Source organism: Camelus bactrianus, chromosome 9, assembly GCF_048773025.1.
Source record: "Camelus bactrianus isolate YW-2024 breed Bactrian camel chromosome 9, ASM4877302v1, whole genome shotgun sequence".
In the NCBI taxonomy this organism is placed as follows: domain Eukaryota; kingdom Metazoa; phylum Chordata; class Mammalia; order Artiodactyla; family Camelidae; genus Camelus; species Camelus bactrianus.
The window spans coordinates 49,628,503-49,648,056 of NC_133547.1; the positions used below are offsets into that span (position 1 = coordinate 49,628,503).

Below are 19,554 nucleotides of genomic sequence, written 5' to 3' on the forward strand. Positions count from 1 at the left end.
AAGGAGGGGCCCTAGAGGGGCAGAAACCCAGATCCGTTCAGCCCCTGGTGCTGGGAAGCAGTTTCATATGTGTGTGGTGGGGCCAGAGCACAAGCCTGGTCTATGTCTGCTAGACGCCGCCCTGCATATGCCTGAGACACAGTAAGCTGGGCTGGGTGCCGTGTTCTGGGTGGAGTCTTTTAGCACCAGCTGTTTCCCCTGAGGGAAAGGATGGGCCAGGACAGATTTGGGAGCCAGGAGAGCCGCAGCTGTCTGGTTTCAGTTCCCAGCAGCGCTATTAAAGAAGAAAAAGAAAAAAAGACAGAAAGGAAACAAGAACAAAGGCAGCTGTCGGTTTTCAAATGCACTCCAGGTGTCAGGCCCTACATCTGGCCCTCGACTCGCACCATCTCATCAGAGACCCTGGCATGGCGAGTGTGCCGTCATTGCCACTGGAAAGGCCAGGGCATTAGGAGGATGCTGAGCTGGAACCCACAGCTGGGCCCTTAGCAACTGCTCTGTGGCCTCTTGCCAGGGACAGGGTGAGCCTGTGAGGCCACTGTGGGCAAAGGCCCTGCTGGCCTCTTGGGTCCCCGGGGACAGCTGGGTATTGGCTGAGCCCTTGCCAGCTCGGGGTTGCCTTGGGTTGGAGCACAAAGAGCCGGGGTGACCCTGCATCTCCCTTGCAGGTCTGTGCCTCATCTGTGCCGTCAGCGTGGAGCCCATGGAACCACGAGTTAAGTAAGTGTCTCCCCATGGGGGCGGCGGTGCGAGTGTATGAGGGCAAGCGTGTGAGGGGGTGTGAAGGCTTCAGGGCTTGTGGGGCTTCTGTCTTTCAGGTGAGGGGACTGGTCCAGACGGCGAGGGGGTGGCTGAGCCAGGACTTGGATGCTGGCCAGCACATGGTGTCCTGCTCAGTCTGTGCACGGCCCTCCCTTCCATTCCAAGGGTCCCGGTCTGTGGTTGGTGTTTTGTGTGGATTTGGCCACTGGAGACCCCAGACTTGCATCATTCCCCATTCTACACTCAGGATGACAGCTCAGTGCCGGGCCCTGTGCTAGACCCCTTGACTTCCTCCTCTTCCTGTGATGCCAGAGTATCTCCATCCTACAGACACAGAGACAGAAACTTACCCACAGGCAGATGGGGAGTGAAGGCAGAGTTGGGGCTCAACTCCGGCCGGATGGACACAAGGCTCCACTCTTACCCTCCCCCCTTGCTGGGGGACAGGCCAGACCTCAGCCAGTGCCCAGGGACCTAGGAGCCTGTGCAGCTCTTATTCCCATTTCACAGATGTGAAAACTGAGGCGAGACACTGTATTTATTTTCTAGGGCTGCTGGATGACTTAGATCAACAGTTCTATTTTCTCACAGTTCTAGAGACCAGAAGTCCAAAAGCCTGGTGTCAGCAGGGCCCAGCTCCCTGTGCAGGCTCTAGAGGGGATTCCATTCCGTGCTATTTCCTGCTTCTGGCGGCTCCAGGCGGTCCTTGGCTTGTGGCCACATCCCTCCCATCTCTGCCTCTGTCTTCACACAGCCTCTCCCTTGTGTCCAGGTCTCAAATCTGTCTGCTGCTCTTGCAAGGACACCTGTCATTGGACTCAGGGCCCACCCTCAATCCGGGATGATCTCATCTCCAGATCTCTTAACTTCATTACCTCTGCAAAGACACTGTTTCTAACGAAGGTCATGTTCACGGGTCCCAGGTGCATGTGAATTTGGGGGACCACCATTCTGTCCAATAGAGAACCTCTTACTTCACAGCAGCTGTGGACCCGGGTCCCACCTGCAGCTGTGTGCCTCTGTTCCCCACTTCCTCTGGCCGCATCGAGCCCATGCATGGGCTTCCCAAAGTGGCTGGCTTGGCTGGGTCCCCGTCTGGGTTGAGAAGAGGTTTTCTGGCTAGCTTTCAAGCTGACTTGGGCTTAGTGCTGGCCCCAATGACCTGGGGCCCCCTACATCGTTCTTTCCCTGTGGCCCCCTTTCAAGTCTTGCTGCTTTTGTGTGGTGCCTCCATCCAAATTCACAGCAGGTTTTACTGATGGGCTTTCAAGTTATTTTTAATCCTAGCACTGCTTTAGGGCCTGGTGATCCATCAAAGCTGCTCCGAGGAGCCTGCAGCCCCCCAACACATTTGCTCCCCACCCCCACTGCCATGGGTGGATGCTGACAACCCCAGCTGCCACCCTGAGGTGGCCCCTTCATGACAGCGGATCCTTGTGGCCTTGTTAACGGGGCCAGAAATATCCCTGCATTTCGTGGGAATCATGTTATCGTGGCTCTTATTGTCGCACCGTCTCTCCTGGTGACGTTATGAAGCTCGAGGGCGTGGCCTTGAGGCTGCCGGTTCCAGCCACCTCTGCAGCCTCCAAACTGGCCCCCCGGCCACTGTTCCCATCTGTGTGACTTAGGGCTTTCTTCTCCTTCCTCACTTTTGGGGTGCTTCAACCCCCACCCCCAAAGAAAAGGATCGGAGAGGGAGGGGGTTTGATACTGGTGTCTCCCTGCCCTCATTTCTTTGTCTGATAAAATACTGGGGAGGAATGAGGATATGAAGTAGCGGGTGGGATGAAAGGTTTTTTTTTTTAAACTGTGTGGTTACTTTATTTCCCGTTGTCTCAGAAACCCATCCTACAGGTAAGGGAGCGTAGCCTGAAATTCTAACAAATTGGTGACTCTGTGGGCTTCACATCACAAGTTTTCTACATGTGTTTGGCTCACCTGGGTAGGAAAAACGCATGTTGACATGGGTTTGTTGACTTGGCAGGTGCTGCTTGGAGGCCTGGGGAGTGGTCTCTGTGCTGCTCGGCACCTTCATCTTCGGCCAGAGCACGGTGGCGGCCGTCTTGGAGCTGCTTTGAGCTGGAGGGGGTCTCCCCGGCTGCCCTGATCCGGCTGCCTGCGTCCAGCCGTGAGACCGATGTAATTTCATCATAAAGATGCTGGAGAAGCTGATACTTTCTGCCTCCCCGGGCTGCTCATTTCAGCTTCCACTGGTTCAGAGGGTTTCTGGTACAGTGTGGGGGGAGTGTCTCAGGGACTGCCCTGCAGATAACCACAAATTGGGGGCTTCAAGCATTGGGAATGTATTCTCTCTTAGTCTGGAGGCCAGAAGGCCGAGCTCAGTGTGTGGGCAGGGCCACGCTCCCTCTGCAGGCTCTAGGGGAGGGTCCCTCCTGCCTCTACCAGCTTCCGGTGGTTGCTGGCCATCCTTGGTTCTCCTTGGCTTGTAGAGGCCTTCCTCCCTCCCTCCGATCTCTGCCTCTGCCTTCAGGTGGCTGTTTTCCCTGTATGTTTGTCCAAGTTTCCCTCTTACCAGGACAGTAGTCATCGGATTCGAGCCCACCCTGATTCAGAATCACCTCCTCTGTGCTTAGTTCCTTCACTGGGCTCCGCGAAGGTCCTATTTCCAAATAAGGTCACATTCACGAGTTCCAGGGGTTAGGACTTCAGCCTATCTTTCTGGGGAATGCAGATTAGCCTGTAACTGGAAGGTAGGGGCTGAGCCCCAGGAACCCTGCTTTGGGGTGTTGGGATCAAAGACTCGAGTCGAGGGCATTGCTTGGTGGATGTGGCTCAGAGGAGATCACCGGTGGCATTGGTTGTTGAGATTTCGGGCAGCATCCATTGGGGGCGGCCGTGTACTCATGCGGGTCCTCAGGCCACAGCATGGGGAATGTCAAAATCCTGCCGACTGGGAGATGCCCAAGAGATGTCTGCCAAGAGCTGTCCACACAACCTGTCTTCGGTCCCGGCTCCAATACAGGGGACTCCAGAGCCAATTCCCTCCCCTTCCATGGGCTGGACCTAAAGAGCCTGGAGGCCAAGGGTGCTGTTTGCTTGGTGGTTCCTGCCCAACCCCACCGCAGTTCCAGGGTGAGGAGCCATACCTGCAGCTGTGCAGGGGCTGCATGAGCGGGGTGGCCAGGAGGACGGGGCTCACAGCTCCTGCGTCGCCCTGCTTGCCCGCACTGTCCCCGCCCAGGACCCGGGACCCTCTGCATGGATGTTGCTGGATTCAGGCCGCTTCTCCTCTGCCCTGGGACATCTGCTAGAAGCCTGCGGATGTCAGAGCCAGGAGGGACCGATGTCTGAGAACACCTCCCTCGAGGTGGGAAGCGGCTGGGCTCTACTTGTTATGCTGTGTCACGTGTGTGTGACTGTGAGGTTGGTGGTATTACAACTGTTTTGTGGTTTGTTTTTCTCTAGCCTGTCCACCTATATTAAAGTTTTTTTGAGTTGTAATTCACATATCACAAAATCCACCCTTTTAAAATGTACAACTCGGTGGGTGTCAGTGGATGTGCAGAGTGGTGCGGCTATCACCAGTATCTAATTCCTGTGTATTTTTATTACACCCCCCCTCCCAAAAGAACTACCAGGACCTGTTAGCCATCGCTCCCCATCCCTCTCTGCAGTTCCCAATAACCACAAACTTGCTTCCGTCTCCAGGAATTGGCCTGTTCTGGATGTTCTGTATGACCAGACTCATACCACATGTGGCCTTTGGTGTCTGGTTCCTTTGACTTAGCATCGTATTGTCAAACTCGCCCGTTTTACAGGTGAGGCCACTGAGGCTTGGAAAAGTCAAGGCTGCTTGTCCTGTGAGATGCAGAGTTGGGGTCGGGACTGACTGTGAGTTTACCATTGTCCATTTTCTTCCCACTCTGCTCCAAGGAGCCAGTGGGGTTGGAACTCATCAACTCCAAGGACAGGGACAGAATCTCTGTCCCCCTTTACCCTAACTGGGTTGGAGGAAGCTCTGACCCAGTGAGGAGGACATGGGACGCTTCTCCAAGGGCTCTTGGACCAGCCTTACCCCCCCTGCAGTGGCCGCAGCATCATCCTGGATGCTTAGAACCAGCACGTGTGCCAGGAGATTTGCGTTAAAGGAGTGTTGATCATCTGTGAGCTGGCAGCGAGTTTGGATGATCACTTATTATTTATACCTGGCATGCTTGGCACCATGCCACTGGCCAGGAAGGCTGGGGCTGTGACAGGACCCTTGAGGCAGGGTCCTAGGTAGGAACAAAGTATGGCACGTGAGGGTTACACCATAAAAGGAGACAGTGTATGAAGTGGCTCTGGAGTCAGACTGTTGGTTTTGAATGCTCTCTGGTATTTCCTTTCTCAAGATTTAGGAAGTTGATGAACCTCTTCTAAGAATCAATTTCCCCACCAGAAAATAGAGCAGATTTATTGTGGATGACGTGATCTGGGCTTCCTGTGTGAGAATTAAAACTGATAATGTATCTGCAGCAGCTGGTAGGGGACCCAGACTCTGAGTAGTTTTATTTCCAGAAAACCTAGGTTGAGATTAGTAGGTGAACACTGAGCTTCCTGGCACTCAAGGGAAATAGGAGGATGCTGGGTCTCACCCCAAAGCAGGAAAGCAGATCAGGGAGGTGGTGGCCTGGCACTAAATGCTGAGAATAGATGAAGGTGGGGCTTTCTGAGGAGTGACAGATATCACCCCTAGGGACAATCGTTTTCGTCTCCCGTGACAGGTACAGATGTGGTTCCCCTAGGACTGAGCCTCCAATCCACCATCATACCACAAGGACATCATGCAATCAAAGGATTGCAGGCTGGGATGCCGCCCTCTGATGGCCTCAGGAAGGCAGGTATGAGCCGTCTCCAGGACTGTCCTGCTCCGGCACTGAGTGCCTCCCTGTCCCTGTGGTTTTAGACAGCACCCGGACAAAGGCAGGCTTGAAGTGGTGTCCTCGAGATCCAGGTAGTGTCGTAAGGCCTTGAGCGTAGGCTCTGGATCTGGACCATCTGAGCTGACTCTGGCTGCCACTTACCAGTTGTGACCTCGGCCAGCCCTGTCTTAAGGTTGCTAACACAGGAAGACCTCTGTGAGCACTGTTCTTAGCCTCAGTGTCTCTCCTCGGACCTAGGTCAGCCCAAGTGATGGTGCAGGGAGAGCAGCCCAGGGAGCTGCCAGCCCCAAGCACGTAAGGAGCTGCCCACGTCCCCCACAGGATGGTGGCCACAGAAGGGGTGGGTTTTGAACAGGACAGGGCAAGGAATACTAGTGGTGAACCTCTGTTTGGGCAGGTGAGTTGCTTGTGATTTTTTAAAAATTGCCATGACTCATGTAACCTAAAAGTAACTACTTTGAAGTGTAGAGCACAGTGGCATGTAGTACCTTCACAATGTCATGTAACTGCCACCTCTGTCTAGTCCCAAAACCTCTCCATGAGCAGTCACTCCCTCCTCTTCCTCCCCCCAGCCCAGGCAACCATGAATCTGCTTTCTATTCCTGTAGACCTAACTCTTCTAGACATTTCATCTGAAGGGAATCATACCCACGTGGCCCTGTGGCTGGCGGCTTTCAATAAGCAGGGTGTGGTGTAGTTCATTACTTCTTTCCTTTTTACGTCTGCATCATACTCCGCTTGTGGATCAGCCACGTTTTGTTCATCTGTTCATCTGTTTTGGGGCATTTGTGGTGTTTCTACCTTCTAGCTATTGTGAATAAGCTGCTGTGAGCATTTGTGCATGAGTGTTTGCTTAAATCCATCAGTTCTTTGGGGCAGAGTCCATACCCAGGAGTGGAACTGCTGGCTCACATGGTAATTCTTTCACTGTTGGAGGAACGTGACTGGGGTCTTTGTGCTTTAACCCAGAGCAGTTCTTCCCCCGTCTGTGCTGTATGCTGAGGTGGTTAGAGCGCAGGACTGGGGGCAGACAGCTGCTCTGGTTTTAGATACAAGCAGTGCCACTTGCTTGCTGCGTGACCTCTGCTGAGTTGCGTGCCCTTTCTGTGTCTCCGTCTCCCCATCTTGCAGATGACAGGAAACATCCAGGGAGATGGCGCCTGCCAAGTGCCTGAAGCCATGCTTGGCACTAAAGTGTAAATTAAGTGGAAGCTCTCATACTTTTTATGGATGAAACTTGTTCTCTTCCGAGCCTCTTCCTCCCACTCAGACGCTGAGGCGGCTCTGAGGCGGCTCTGGGGCTCTGAGACTTGTGGGCTGCAGTCAGCAAAGATCCACCCACACAGGGAGAGCTCGGGCAGGCAGGCGTGATGAGTGGCCCAAGTGCACCCTGCCCGTATAACGGGGCTCCTCCAGTGCACCTGAGCCTCCGCCCCCTGAGAATATTCTTAAAACAGCTGAAGGGAGGGTATAGCTCAAGTGGTGGAGGGGATGCTTAGCATTTACAAGGTCCTGGGTTCAATCCCCAGTACCTCCAAATGAGACTAGTAGACGTAAGTAAACAAAGTATGTATTAAATAGAAAGAAGGAATAAGTGAGAAGTCCCTTGCCTCCTGGGTCTGGGATCAAACCCAGGGCCTCCTGCATGCTAGCCCTGCACTCTACTCCTGAGCTATACCCTCTAGCTACTTCGTTTATCCCCAACCTCAGCTTTCTCTCCCCAACTCAAGGAGTATGCTGGGTTCCAGGTTCCTCAAAAAAAATTAATTTTTAGATAAATGCAAAAAGAGAACAAAAAGAAAGGGGGAAAAAGACCTATAAAAGATTGCTTTGGCTATGCAGGGTCTTTTGTGGTTCCTTATAAATTTTGGAATTGCTTGTTCTAGTTCTGTGAGGAGTGTCACGAGTATTTTGATGGGGGTTGCTTTGGATCTGTGGATTGCTTTGGGTAGTGTGGCCATTTTGATAGTGTTAATTCTTCCAATCCAAGAGCACAAGAAATCTTTCTATTTCTTTGTGTCATTTCAGTTTTGGAATATAGGTAACCTCCTCAGTTAAGTTTATATTTAGGTATTTTGTTGCTGATGCAATGGAAATGTTTATGCCAATTATAAAGTTCTGGGTTTTGAAGTGGAAAAAAAGGTAGGGGGAATGAAGGGCTGCAAACAGCAAAATAGCCTTCTTTCTTATGAGTGAGTTGTATTCCATTACGTATATATGCTGCATCGTCTTTATCCAGTTATCTATTGATGTGCACTTAGGATGCTTCCGTATCCTGGCAATGATAAATAATGTTGCTGTTAATAGCAGGGTGTATGTATCTCTTTGAATTAATGCTTATTTTGTGGTTAGCTTTAGTCCATTGGTAACTGTGTAAGTAAGTTTAAAAAGCTAAAGGTCAATGTTCTTAGAAACAATGACTAGTACATATATGTAATTTTAAAAATATGTGCAGTGTATTGTGTATATGCATTTGCATGCAACATATTGGTGGCTGTGCAAATTGTAACAACAATTCAACCTAAAAACTGAAAAATGAAAAAAAAAAATGGGGTTGCAACACATTCATCCTTTTGCTTAATCACAATGATCAGAGGTGGAAGAAAGGTTGGTTTAAAAAAGTCCCTTTCTTTTGCCTCTTCCAGTAAACCCCCTGGTTTTGGGTGAGCAGCCGGCATCAAACCCTGCAAGGAGATGGGACCTGCCATGGGGAGCAGGGGCTCCAGACAGCAGGAGGCCGGACAGCGGGGGCAGAGCCTTGCCTAAGTGTGACAGCTTTAATGACCACCACAGTTCACAGCTGGCAGCTCCCAACTCAAAGCAGCAGATAGACAGACCAGCCTAGGTCCTGCCCCTGCGAGGGCGCTGCCTCCTTTCTCAGCCCCCTCCCTCCCCTCCATCCTGCCTTAGTAAAGGGACACATAGCTCTCTCCTTCCAGGTCCCTCCAGACTTCTGTGTATGCTGCCCAGGACAGAGAAAGAGAGAGGATGTTTGTTACAGAGATTCCAGAGTCAGATTTGAAACTATCTTTCTAGGGTCTTGATCTCCTGTCTTGTTGGACTAGCAGCTTTACAAGTATGCAGTGAAGGGTGAACTGTGTCCAGAGAGGTCTGGCCTTTGCCCTAGGCTCCTAGGAGATGACCTCTAGGACCTTGGAACAGCCTGCCTGATGTGAGGGTCTTTGTTTACCTGAGGTCACAAGGTATCAGTTTGACTCCCAGAGGGGCTGGAGGCTAAGGTCAACCTTGTCTACAGGCCCCGCCCCTAACAGAAACTTTTATCACCAAGGCTCTGGTGGGGCTTCTCTGGTTGGCAGTTACCAAACCAATGTGTGACATCAGGCATCAGTGCTGGGAGAAGCAGGTGCTGTCTGGATACATCACTGGGAGGGGACAACTGTAAGCTCTGTGCCTGGTCTCTCTCGGACCCTCCCCACCATGCCTCTTTCCCTTTGCTGATTTCAATCTAGCCTTTTGCTCCACGATCTGTAACCATGAGTATCATGGCTTTGCTGAGCTCTGAGTCCTTCTAGTGACTTACAGAATTGAGGCAGGGGGTTTTGGGGACCCCCGACCTTTGCATTTGTTGAAATACATACCTCGTAGCCTGGGATAACTTGGTTCAGATTTCCTGGATAATATGGAGCCCCAAGCATCCTGAGCTTCACTGTGCCAGCTGTCATCAACTAGGAAATAGGAGACCAACACGCAGCCATTCCCAGCGGGATTTTATTGGTTCCTGCCCAGGTGGCTCTTTGCCGGGCAGGGCACAGGCTACGGGGGTCTACTGCCACCTGCGGGCGCGGCCCAGGCCCAGGTTCACTACGGGGTCTCGGCTCCTACAGGCAGAGGAACGGCAACCAGGAGGGGAGAGAGAAGGGTGAGTCCTGCTGAGGCCAGGGTTGGGTGTGGGGGGCCAAGCATGCGTGGCCATTTGAGGGGGGAGGGGCAGGGGCTGCCTCCAGGAAGCCTCCGGTCGCTGTCACCACTGCCCTTTGGTTTCAGCAGGGCCCCAGCAGCTCCGAGGCCACTCTGCCCACAGGGGCAGGGCTTCTCCTTTGCTTCAGACAGCGGGAAAAGACATTCTCATTTGGAAGTATGTGGAAAAGACAGCTTGTATACAAGTTTCTAGAAAAGAGTGGACGTCCTTCAGAAGAGGGAAGGCGGCGGCAGGCTCACCTGCGGGGCCTCAGGGAGGTGGTCAGTCGCGGCCCAGGGTGCACCAAGCAGCTAGTGAAAGGGTTGGAGAGAGACTTGTCAGGGGGAAAAGGCCGTGGGGAACAGCAGCCCCTCCCCTGCCCTGCACCCTGGGGACACCGCTCCCCCATCTGCTCAGGACAGGAGAGCGACTCCTGCAAGCCCATCCCTCATTCATTGGGGGACAACTCTGTGCCAGGGTGGCCTGCAAGAAGGAAAGGGGTGCTGGGGGGAGCTCAGTGCACAAAGCAAGGCACTGGGCCCCTCAACAGGTGCAAAGGCACCTGCTGGTCGCCCTGGCAGTGAGTCACAGGTTACCTGGAGGTAACCTCAGTCTGGCTATGAATGGGGCAGGGGGTGGTCCCATGGTGGGGACTTCCCTGGACTAGGGGGAATTTAGGGGGAATTTCTGGGCCTCTGGCACAGGCCCAGTACCTGCTGGGCTCGGGGCCCACCTCCCCAGGGCCCCAGCCTTGTCTGAGGCCTGTGGTCTCCCTGCATCTGGGACACTCCCTGCACGCCTGGCCTCGGCAGTGAGACCTCACTTGTGGACTTTATAATTCCTGGCAGCAAAGGCAAGAGAATGAAGTCTGGAAGGTTTGGACCTCAGCTCAACCACTTCTCCTGAGTCCATGGCCTCCCTGTTCCCAGCCCTCCTCCCCACCTACCTGGCACTGAGATCCGGGTGAGGGCCTCGGGCTGGCTCAGTGTGTCCACTTTGACGTGCCGGAACGCCTTGCACTCAGGGCTCTGCAGGTGCCTGCAACCCAGGGGGATGCCAGGGAACTCTAGGCCCGGGGGTCCGGCTCCAGGTCCGATTCTCACCCTGACTCAGCCTGGGCTGGGGGCTGATACCCTCGTCAGCCAAGCCCAGGGCTCAGAGCCCTCGTGGGAAGACAAGAAGGCCCGGGGTGACTGCTGGGGCCATGGGGGAGAACAGCCTGTTTCTGGCCTCCCAGTGAGCAACCCTTCAATGAGAGAACAGTCTGGATTTTTATCCTCGGGCGACAAACAGGAACAACCTTGGCCTCAGCTCCCAGGGCTGGTCAGAAACCTGGATTCAGAGCCCAGCTGAGTGTGAAGAGGGAGTCACTGAGAAATGCTGCCTCCAGCTGGACCGAGGGCACATGGGGCTGACAGAGGCCAGCATCCTGGGTGGTGGAAGCTGCTGGAACCTGGACTCTGTGACCCTCCCCGACAAGGAAAAGGCCTGAAAAAGGGGGCGGGGTAGTCCCCCTCCACACATCCCCCCACCGAGCCCCCTGCTGCGGCCGGCGCTGCGGCCGGCCCACGCCTACCTCTTCCACTCCTCCTCTGTCTCCCAGAACTCATACACCACGAAGGTGAAGCCGTCCGCCAGCCTCACGGCTGCAATGCTGCAGAGAGAGAGGCCGGAGTCAGCGGACAGACTGGGCGCCCCCACCTGCTCCTCCCTGGAGCGCACACAGAGCACCCCAGAGCCAGGCTATGGGACACCTGCAGGCCCTGGATAAGTGAGGCTGGCAGGAGCTGCGGCGGCCAGGACAGGCAGCCCGAGGCTGCTCTCGGTAATGCAGGGCCTTTCTGATCAGAACGACCTGAAGCCTCCACGACCAGCTGTCCAGTGTCACCGTTTAAGTATCTCTCTACCACCTGGAGCAAGGAAGGCCCTGCCGAGTGGCCAGTACCTGTTTGTTGAATGAACTGTAATAAAATCTCATTTTTTAAAAGGCTTCTCTTCACTAAAACCTGAAAAAACCTAACTTTAAAAGTCAAAGCTTCTCCCACCTGCCACGTTCTCCTGCATAATCATGGTCTCTTTTAATCCTCGAAAGCAGGAGCCCTGGGTCACTGCTGCCTTACCTGGGTGAGGGGCAGGCCACTCCCTCATTTTAAACAGGACCCCTAGACTGGGGCTGGGGACGAGGGCAGGGGGCGCCTCTGAGAAGGTGGTCGCCATGGGGAGCGGGAGGGCCGGCTTCCCAGGTGACATCTCTAACAGCCGACCTGGCCGGCGCTTCCTCCTCTTCCTCACACGCCCCGTGGAACACAACCCCAGGCAGCCCTCCAAGAGGAGAATCTGTCAGAGGCGGCGTCTGCTGTATAATTATGGGCAATTCCGGGTTTTGCCGCACAGGATAGAAGCAGGGAGCCAAGGCCACAAATGGTATCATCAGTTCATTAGGTTCCAGCCTAAAATTATCCGCAGACAGGGAACAGGGCTGCGTGATACCCAGTCATTGGAGGAGCCGCGGCCCTTCCCAGAGGCGGACCCACTGCCTATGGGTCTGTCCCTCTGTTCACAAAGGTCATCAAGCAATTTGGTTCACCTAAGTGTGGTGGCGGCAGCACAGTGACAGCAATTATGGTGACTGTTTGGCTGACGCACTGATTGGCTTTTCGTGGGGGGAGGGAAAGGCCTCGGGCTGGGTAGGGGGTGCAGGCAGGCAGGCTTGGGGTTCAGAGGACACACGGTTCTTCAATGCTCCGGTGAAAACCCAACTGCGTGCCGCTCCCTCCCCTCTCCCCCAGCCCCCCTCTTCCTGCATTTTTCTCCCACAGTAAGCATGTAGCTCCCGTGGTTTTAGGTGACCTGCATGGCCACCACTCCCAGGATCTCCCCACTTGTATGTGGCATCTCGACTGGCACCTGGAATGTAATGCGACTCCTCCACCTACCTGACCTTCCCGGACGTCTCCAGCTGTGCACGCAGCCCTCTCCTCTATCAAGTTTCTGAAGCCAAGAATCTCAGATTCTGCCTCGTCACCTCTTTTCTGCAGCCCCCTCACCCCAGCCATTGAAGTCCGCTCAGCTCTATTGCAGAATCGATCCCAGCTCTGCCATGCTGTGCCAAGGCCGAGTACCCTCCCCAGGTGACGTTCCCCTGCTGCCTGGCTGCACTCTAGTCCCCAGCCCTTCTTCACACAAGGGAGACAGGACCGAGTCTCCCTCCTGCTGAAGCATCTCCCACCTGGTCCCTGGTACCTGGAATGGGCAGGGCTGGCGGAGCGGACGTGACTGGGCCTGCCTGCCCAGCTGCTGATTATTTTTTCAAACACGGCACCCTTGCTGCCACCCCTGCTGCCACTCCAGTCTCGCCTCCAGCCAGGCCCCTGCCTCAGATTCTGCAGGTGGGGCTGCTCAGTGCACATGCAGCCCCTCCGCACAGCCCCCTCGCCCCTAGGACCCTGTCCCCTGGCTTCCAAAGCACCCATTGCCAATGGGAATCATCTTTCATTTCCCTCCCCTCTCCCACCACCCAGGATAAATGTTCCACAAGAGCAGCCACCTGACTGACACTGTGCCCCCAGGGCCTCGCCCACATGCTCCCGAGGTAGGAAAAAGCAAACTGGAGACGAAAGGAGTCCAGGCAGGGACCAGGGACAGAGCCTAGTGCTGCTGCTCACTGGGCCTGGACAGAGGGGCCAGGGATAGGAAGGGAGAGGGTCTGGTGGCTGGTGCCAACAGCCCTCAGGGACCACCTCCAGCAAGGGTGAGGGCTCAGAAGCCACAGAGCAGTGCAGGCCTTGGGAGCAGGGACCAGAGGGTGAGGCCCCAGGAGGGCAGACACCGTGGACTAGAACTGGGGGACGCTGACTATAGTCAGGCACTGGCCTACACCCACCACAGCAGTCATTCCACTGACACCTCTGAGTACCACAGGCAGCGGGTCTGATCAGCAGTCCCACTTTGCAGATGAGTAAGCTGAAGTCAGGGAGATGACATCATGGGCCACATTTGCACAGCAAGGGGAAGCCCAAGCTAGGACTGGAACCCAATCTTGGAATCGCCCCGCTACATGCTTCCCTGAGGTCTGACTTATTTTCAGGGATGAGGCTGGTCCTGCCCTGTCCCTCCTCCCCCAAGCAGAGCTCCCTGCCACCGGCCCGCCCCTTGGCTCACTCACTGAAAGCAGTTCCTGGCTCCGGCGGTGCGCCGCAAGTACTGTCGCAGAGAGCCCAGGAACTCGCCCAGGTGCTCAGGGCACACGGCCATCTCCTGGCGGACCAGCTGCAGATGCTGTGATGTCACAGGGTGGGTGAGCTGTTGTCTTCAGACTCCCTGCCAGCCTTCTGCCCCAGGATGCCACCCAGCCCCAAGGGCACAGCCTGGGACTCAGTCTCCCCAGGACAGGACAATCTGGTCAAGATAAAACCAACCCCCCGACGCCCACCATACACAGACACACGCTTGCATTTTTACATGTGAAAATTGGCTAAAAATGGACTAAACTTATGAAGCCAAATGCTAAAAAACAGACAAAGGGCTTTGGAAAGACAGAGCTGCCTGCAAGGCATCAGATCCGAGACACAATAAAATGAGTGACCAGCAGGACTGTTTCTGTCACTGTCCTGCTGATAGCTTTGCTCCTGGCCAAACTGAGCTACAAACACTCCTGGGAGGGGAGGGTGGCCAAGTGCAGGGGCTGCATCTCCCCTTGTGGAGGTGGCAGGGTAGGAGGGAGCAGGGACATCAAGCCACCTGCATTCTGAGTCCCTGCTCAGGCAGGGATGGGGCCACAGGGGAGGGGGGCCTCACCATGTTGATGCCTTCTTCATCAGAGAGATGCTGCTGAAGGTCAAACCAAAGTGTCTGCAACAACAAAGCATGAAGAGATGATGGAGACAGAGGCCACCTCTGCAACGGAGGCTTCCAGGATCACCACAATGACACAGGATCTCCCAGGGCCAACAAAGAGCTCCAGCCCCTCCCCTCCAAGGTTCCAGGGACTCCAGAGTCCCTGGCTGGTGGGAGCTCCCAGGGGCCAGGCCTCCCTGGGCAGGGCTCAGCCCACCATCCAGGCACAGGGCTGGCTCATAGGGAACCTGGGTAGCCAGGCTGGAAGGCCAACCAGAGGGAGGGACACAGATCTCTTCCGGCCCTGGCGTCTAGGGGCACTGGAGCCATAGACGCCAAGCAGGACAGTATTGTCCCTGGTGAAATCACACACCCGTGTCTTTCTTCTCTACACAAGCACATGTGTGAGGCAGTCACCTGGTGTTAAGGAAAACAAGAGTGGCAGACGTGCAGGACCCATCTTAATTCTTAATGTTTGAACAATGGGCCTGGCCTGATCGTTTCTGCACTGGGCCGGGTAAATTCCACAGTCGGTCCTGAAGAGGGTACTGACTTATCGGGGACACAGTGTGAATGCGCTTTGTAGGTGGCTGAGGTGGTCCTGCCAAGGCAAATTTGTTTCCATCCTTTTACCACCATATAGGTGGGCTCCTGGAGAACACGGGCTGCAACTGGTTCCCTAGGTTTCTCCCAGCCAGCAGGGCCGAAAGAGGGTGAGGATGAGCTAAAGATGAGGGAAGGGTGGAGCAGGCATGGTGGCACCTACCTATACACCCCCCTCTCCCTGCCTCGCGGTCCCAGCGCTCCTCCCCGGCCCAGACGAGCCAGGAGCACTCAGGTTGGTCCGTCAGGGCGGAGACCAGAGTCAGCCTCGGATTGGGTCCTGCTCTCAGCCCGGGCCAATCAGAGGCCGGCGAGGAGGGCCCCGCCCCGCCTCCAGGACGCCCAGGTGCTCCTCGGTTTCCAACCAGACGGTTGTTAAGGCGACTGGGGCACTAAAAATAAGCTTCAAAGAGCCTCCCTCTGGGGGCGCCCGCAGAGTTGTTATGACAACCGGGTCTCAGGGTCCCCCGCCTAGCCTTTCCCACTGCTTCTACCCAGCAGCTGGCTTTAACGTCGGGGTTGGAGGAGGGGTAGGGAGAGCGATCCCATCTCGGCCTCAGCCCTGCAGGTGGGATCACGGCCTCCTCCCTCTGGACTCCCAAGTCTCGGCCCTAGCCTTCTCCTGGGGACCCCGCCCGCTGCCCTCACGAATTCCTCAGAACTAACTCACAAACCCATCAAAGCATGTTCTTTTGCACTTTTGCAAAAGGTATAAAATTCAGAAAAGTAGGAGAAATGTAAAATTACCACTGCAAGCCTACAGCCCGGAGATACCTGTTATCTTGGTGTATGGAGGTGTATGGGTATGGTGTGGGCATGTGTATAGGTTTTGGTATCAGAATGTCTAATAATAATGGCTAAACAACACTGCTAATATTAAGTGCTAACTATGCAGCAGGCTTTGTGCTAAGCCATTAAGACATTATGTTATTCAATCCTCACAACAACCCTGTGAGAGGTACCATTCTGATTATTTTCTCTATGGTTAGAGGACTCTGAGGTACAGAGAGGGTGAGTCACTGGCCCAAGGTCACACAGCTGTGAAGTGGTACAGCCAGGATTCAAACACTGTCACTCTGTCACTGGTAAACCTTAAGTGAAACTGTTTCCTTTCTTCCAAAAAATATTATTATGGCCTCAATTGCATTCCCCCAAAATTCATACGTTGAAGCCCCAGTACCTCAAAATATGACTACATTTGGAAATAGGACCTTTGAAGAGGTGATTAATTTAGAATAAAGTCACATGACTGGGCCCTAACCCAATATGACTGGGGTACTTGTAAGAAGAGATCAGGACACAGACAAGGAGAAGACAGCCATCTACATGCCAACAAAAGAGTCCTCAGAAGAAACCAGCCGTCCAGCATCCTGATTTCAGATTTCTAGGCTTGATCTGTGCGAGGATGAAGGCCTGGGTTTCAACCCCCAGCCTACGGTACATGGTTCTGGAAGCCCTGAGAAACACACAGCCATTCTCTGAGTCCAGAAATGTTCTCTGAAAACATGATTCTGCAAAAGCTGTCCCACTTCCTATCACTCGTGGACACGCCACACTGTGTTTAAAAGACTTCACGCTGCCAGTCCTTCTAACTTCTCCTGGGACGTCACCAGCCCTCACCCCCCACCATGCTGCTGCCTGCCCAGACCACCCCACCTTCAAGCCTCCTTGGAGCGCTGTCCCCTTGGTGCCTGTGACCCTGCTGACTTACTCCCCTAGGCTCCTCTCCTTGGGTCTGTACCTCGGACATGTTCCCAGGGTCTGCCTTGAGTCCATGCTCCACCTGGGGGATGTCCCTTCCCAGGCTCTCCAATTTCTGTCCCTGGGAGCTGAGAGGGTGGGGGACAGATAGAGGGATGGAGATGGGGGCTCAGCACTCACCTTGTTCTCCAGCCGTCCTATCAGCTCTGCCAGTCGGCTGACCTGGGCCTCCAGGCCCTCCTCCTTGGGGTCCGAGGAGGCTGGGTGAGAGAGACAAAGCTGCTGATGGGGGCAGGGCCAGGCCTGAGCAGGAGGGCCAGCACCCCGCCCCTCTCCCCAGGGTAAGCCCTGCCCCCAGTCCTAGATCCTGTGGGAGGCCCAGGCCCCACCTGGACCACTCTGAGAATTCCTTCCAGGACCCCCAGCCAGTGCCCCACACCCTGGGCCATCATGCTCTCTCACCAGGTGGAAAGCTCTTCCCTTGCTCTGCAGCCATGAACTTGTGGTTGGGGGCATAGGGGGCTGTGGGGCTCCCAGACCAGGTCTCCACCATGCTGTGGCTGGGTTTGCTGTGGTTGTGTCTGCAGGGAGAGTAGGGAAACACATACTATGAGGGAGGCCGTGAGGCCCTGGCCGCTGCAGCAGCTTAGACAACAATCAAGCACCGGCAATGGGCTGAACTGTGCACAGAACTCACTCCGCGGAGCCCCATCCCTGTGAAGCAGACATCATGTACTTGGTCCACAGAGGAGGATGCAGGGCCCAGAGGCTGAGGCCACGCTGCTAGCGGGACATGGTCGGGATCAGAACTCATACCCATTCTAGGAGCCCAGACCCTGCTCCCGGGAGGTTCAGTTCCAGGCCCCCAAGCTCCCTGTGGCTCATAGCAGCCCCTCCCCTACCTGGCCTGCCTCCCCAGGAGCTGATTCAGTGTTCCGCTGCTCTAGGGGGTGGGACGGGGCTGGGTTTGCAGCAGTCAGACAAGCCCCCTCTCCAAAAAAGGAAGCTCTAAGACACAATGGAGAGCGAGCATCTAACAGGACAGACACCCATGATCCTGAACTCAGCCTGGCCACATCTCCTGCCCCTACACGGCCCGCCCCCTACACTGATGTGCACAGCCCCCCATGTCCTGAGACACACACACAGCCCATCAGACACTGTGCCTGGCACACGCTAGGGACTCAGCAATGCTTGGTGAATGCCTGAACCCCTACGTGCAAAAATGCTGGAAAATACACCAGACATCCACATACACACAGACACATGTATCCACATCACACTCCCGCGGGCACAGTGGTCCCAGCCCCTCTCTGCCTTGGGAAGTGCTGCCTTGCTGTGTTCTGGGAGTCCTCTCCTGGGAACCAGCAAGCCCAGCAGCCGCTCCCTGTGCAGCAGGCCCCCGTGGGAGGAGAAAGGATGGCAGGGTCTCTGACATGTCAATCCTGGTGGCTCATCAAACCAGCAGCAAATTAAATGTGGCCTTCAGACTGTTATTTAGGGCAGCGGGAGTTCCCCAAGGGCAGTAGGGTCTGAACCAGTGACTCCAGCCTGGATCACGCCATCCCCAGGGCTGGGAAACACGATGCCAGGGGACTGCAGGAGGGAGCTGGGAGAGGTGAGGTTTGGGCGGTTGGACGTGGGAGTGCACAGGAAGCAGATGCATCTCCCTGTCTAGATGTGCCCCCACCCCTGCCACCCATGTCCCAAAGTAAGGTCCCAAAGAGGGGGCGGGCAGGGGTAACCGCTGACACAGGACAGAATTGGCAAAGTGCAGGAAATCAGCCATGGAAATCGGGTACCAGTCCTATCTGCTCTGCAGCAGGATAGAAATGTCAAGTTTTTAATCAAGATAGTGACCAAAAAATGAAGAATATCTAAGCGACAGCTTCCAGAGCTGTGGCTGTTAACCTCAGGGACCCTCAGAATCACAAGACTGATTGCAGATGCAGAGTCCTGGGCTCAGCTCCCAGGGGCCCAGATCCAGCGGGCATGGCCGGCGACCAGGAATCTGCATTGTGTATTTCCCAGGTGACTGGGCTGCACGTGTTCAGAGCAAATGCATTTTGGGAACAGCATCATAGAGCAGCCTTGGCAATTGTGTCTGTGTGGGACCAGCCCTGCACCGATCAAAAAGCACATACACAAACGCCTACCCCAGGCAACCAGCATCCTGCCCAGCCAGGGCTCTGCCCGGGAAACCCAAGGCTGGCAGAAAGTCAGGGCTCAGACACCGGGCTCTGGCTCCTGTCTATTTCCATTTCCTTATTTCCCCTTCTCTCTGGGCAATCAGCTGTGCTGGGAAGAACAGGCACAAGAGGGTTGGTCTCAACTTGGGAAAGCAAATGTGAGGGCTGGTGGTCCCCACAGTCTGTCTCCGGAGCCCAGACTCCCTGCCTCAACAGTGTCCCCACCCAAGAGGGGGGACCCCGGGGCTTTTCCATGGCTTCAAGGACCTGCAAATGAGTTTTAGGTAAACAATAATGTGAGCAAAATTGGGGTTGGGGAGTTGGCAAAACTGATGAGAGTCTAAGAACTAGTCATAACAATGTGAGGAGGCAGGCATATAATCGTCCCCATTTAGCAGCTGGGGAAGTGGAGGCACAGAGAGGGGCAGCAGCTTCCCCAAGGTTGCCCAGCTTCCAAGAGCACACACATCACCCCAAGGTGTGCATGGCCCAAGTGACCAGCAAGATTGCATGGACGCACCGGATCTGGCTGGTCTGCTCCTCGATGGCCTCCACGGCGCTCTCCACCGAGCTCAGCAGTGCCTGGATCTGACTGGCCGTCTCCTTCAGGAGGAAGCGTGTCACAAACTGGTCCACATTGCTCCCGCCTTCATACACCTGG

General features: G+C 55.1%; 2 protein-coding genes across 4 annotated transcripts in view; one reads left to right on the forward strand and one right to left on the reverse strand.

Moving 5' to 3' along the window:
* SLC38A8 (solute carrier family 38 member 8) overlaps positions 1 to 9,525 on the forward strand; it is a 34,970-nt gene extending 25,445 nt beyond the window's left edge. Inside the window, exons 10-12 of the mRNA XM_074370354.1 lie at positions 669 to 720; positions 2,747 to 5,603; positions 9,393 to 9,525. Coding sequence (XP_074226455.1) covers positions 669 to 720; positions 2,747 to 2,840 — 146 coding nt within the window. The 3' untranslated portion in view covers positions 2,841 to 5,603; positions 9,393 to 9,525. The remainder of the gene's footprint in view (positions 1 to 668; positions 721 to 2,746; positions 5,604 to 9,392) is intronic.
* The window catches only part of NECAB2 (N-terminal EF-hand calcium binding protein 2), a 31,079-nt gene continuing 20,885 nt past the window's right edge, over positions 9,361 to 19,554 (reverse strand). For all 3 annotated transcript variants that reach the window (XM_074370353.1, XM_074370352.1, XM_045505506.2), the window contains 8 exons: positions 19,414 to 19,550; positions 17,167 to 17,285; positions 16,885 to 16,964; positions 14,362 to 14,415; positions 13,730 to 13,842; positions 11,141 to 11,218; positions 10,511 to 10,602; positions 9,361 to 9,875 (listed from right to left, as the gene is read on the reverse strand). In XM_074370353.1, coding sequence (XP_074226454.1) covers positions 9,847 to 9,875; positions 10,511 to 10,602; positions 11,141 to 11,218; positions 13,730 to 13,842; positions 14,362 to 14,415; positions 16,885 to 16,964; positions 17,167 to 17,285; positions 19,414 to 19,550 — 702 coding nt within the window. In that variant the 3' untranslated portion in view covers positions 9,361 to 9,846. The remainder of the gene's footprint in view (positions 9,876 to 10,510; positions 10,603 to 11,140; positions 11,219 to 13,729; positions 13,843 to 14,361; positions 14,416 to 16,884; positions 16,965 to 17,166; positions 17,286 to 19,413; positions 19,551 to 19,554) is intronic.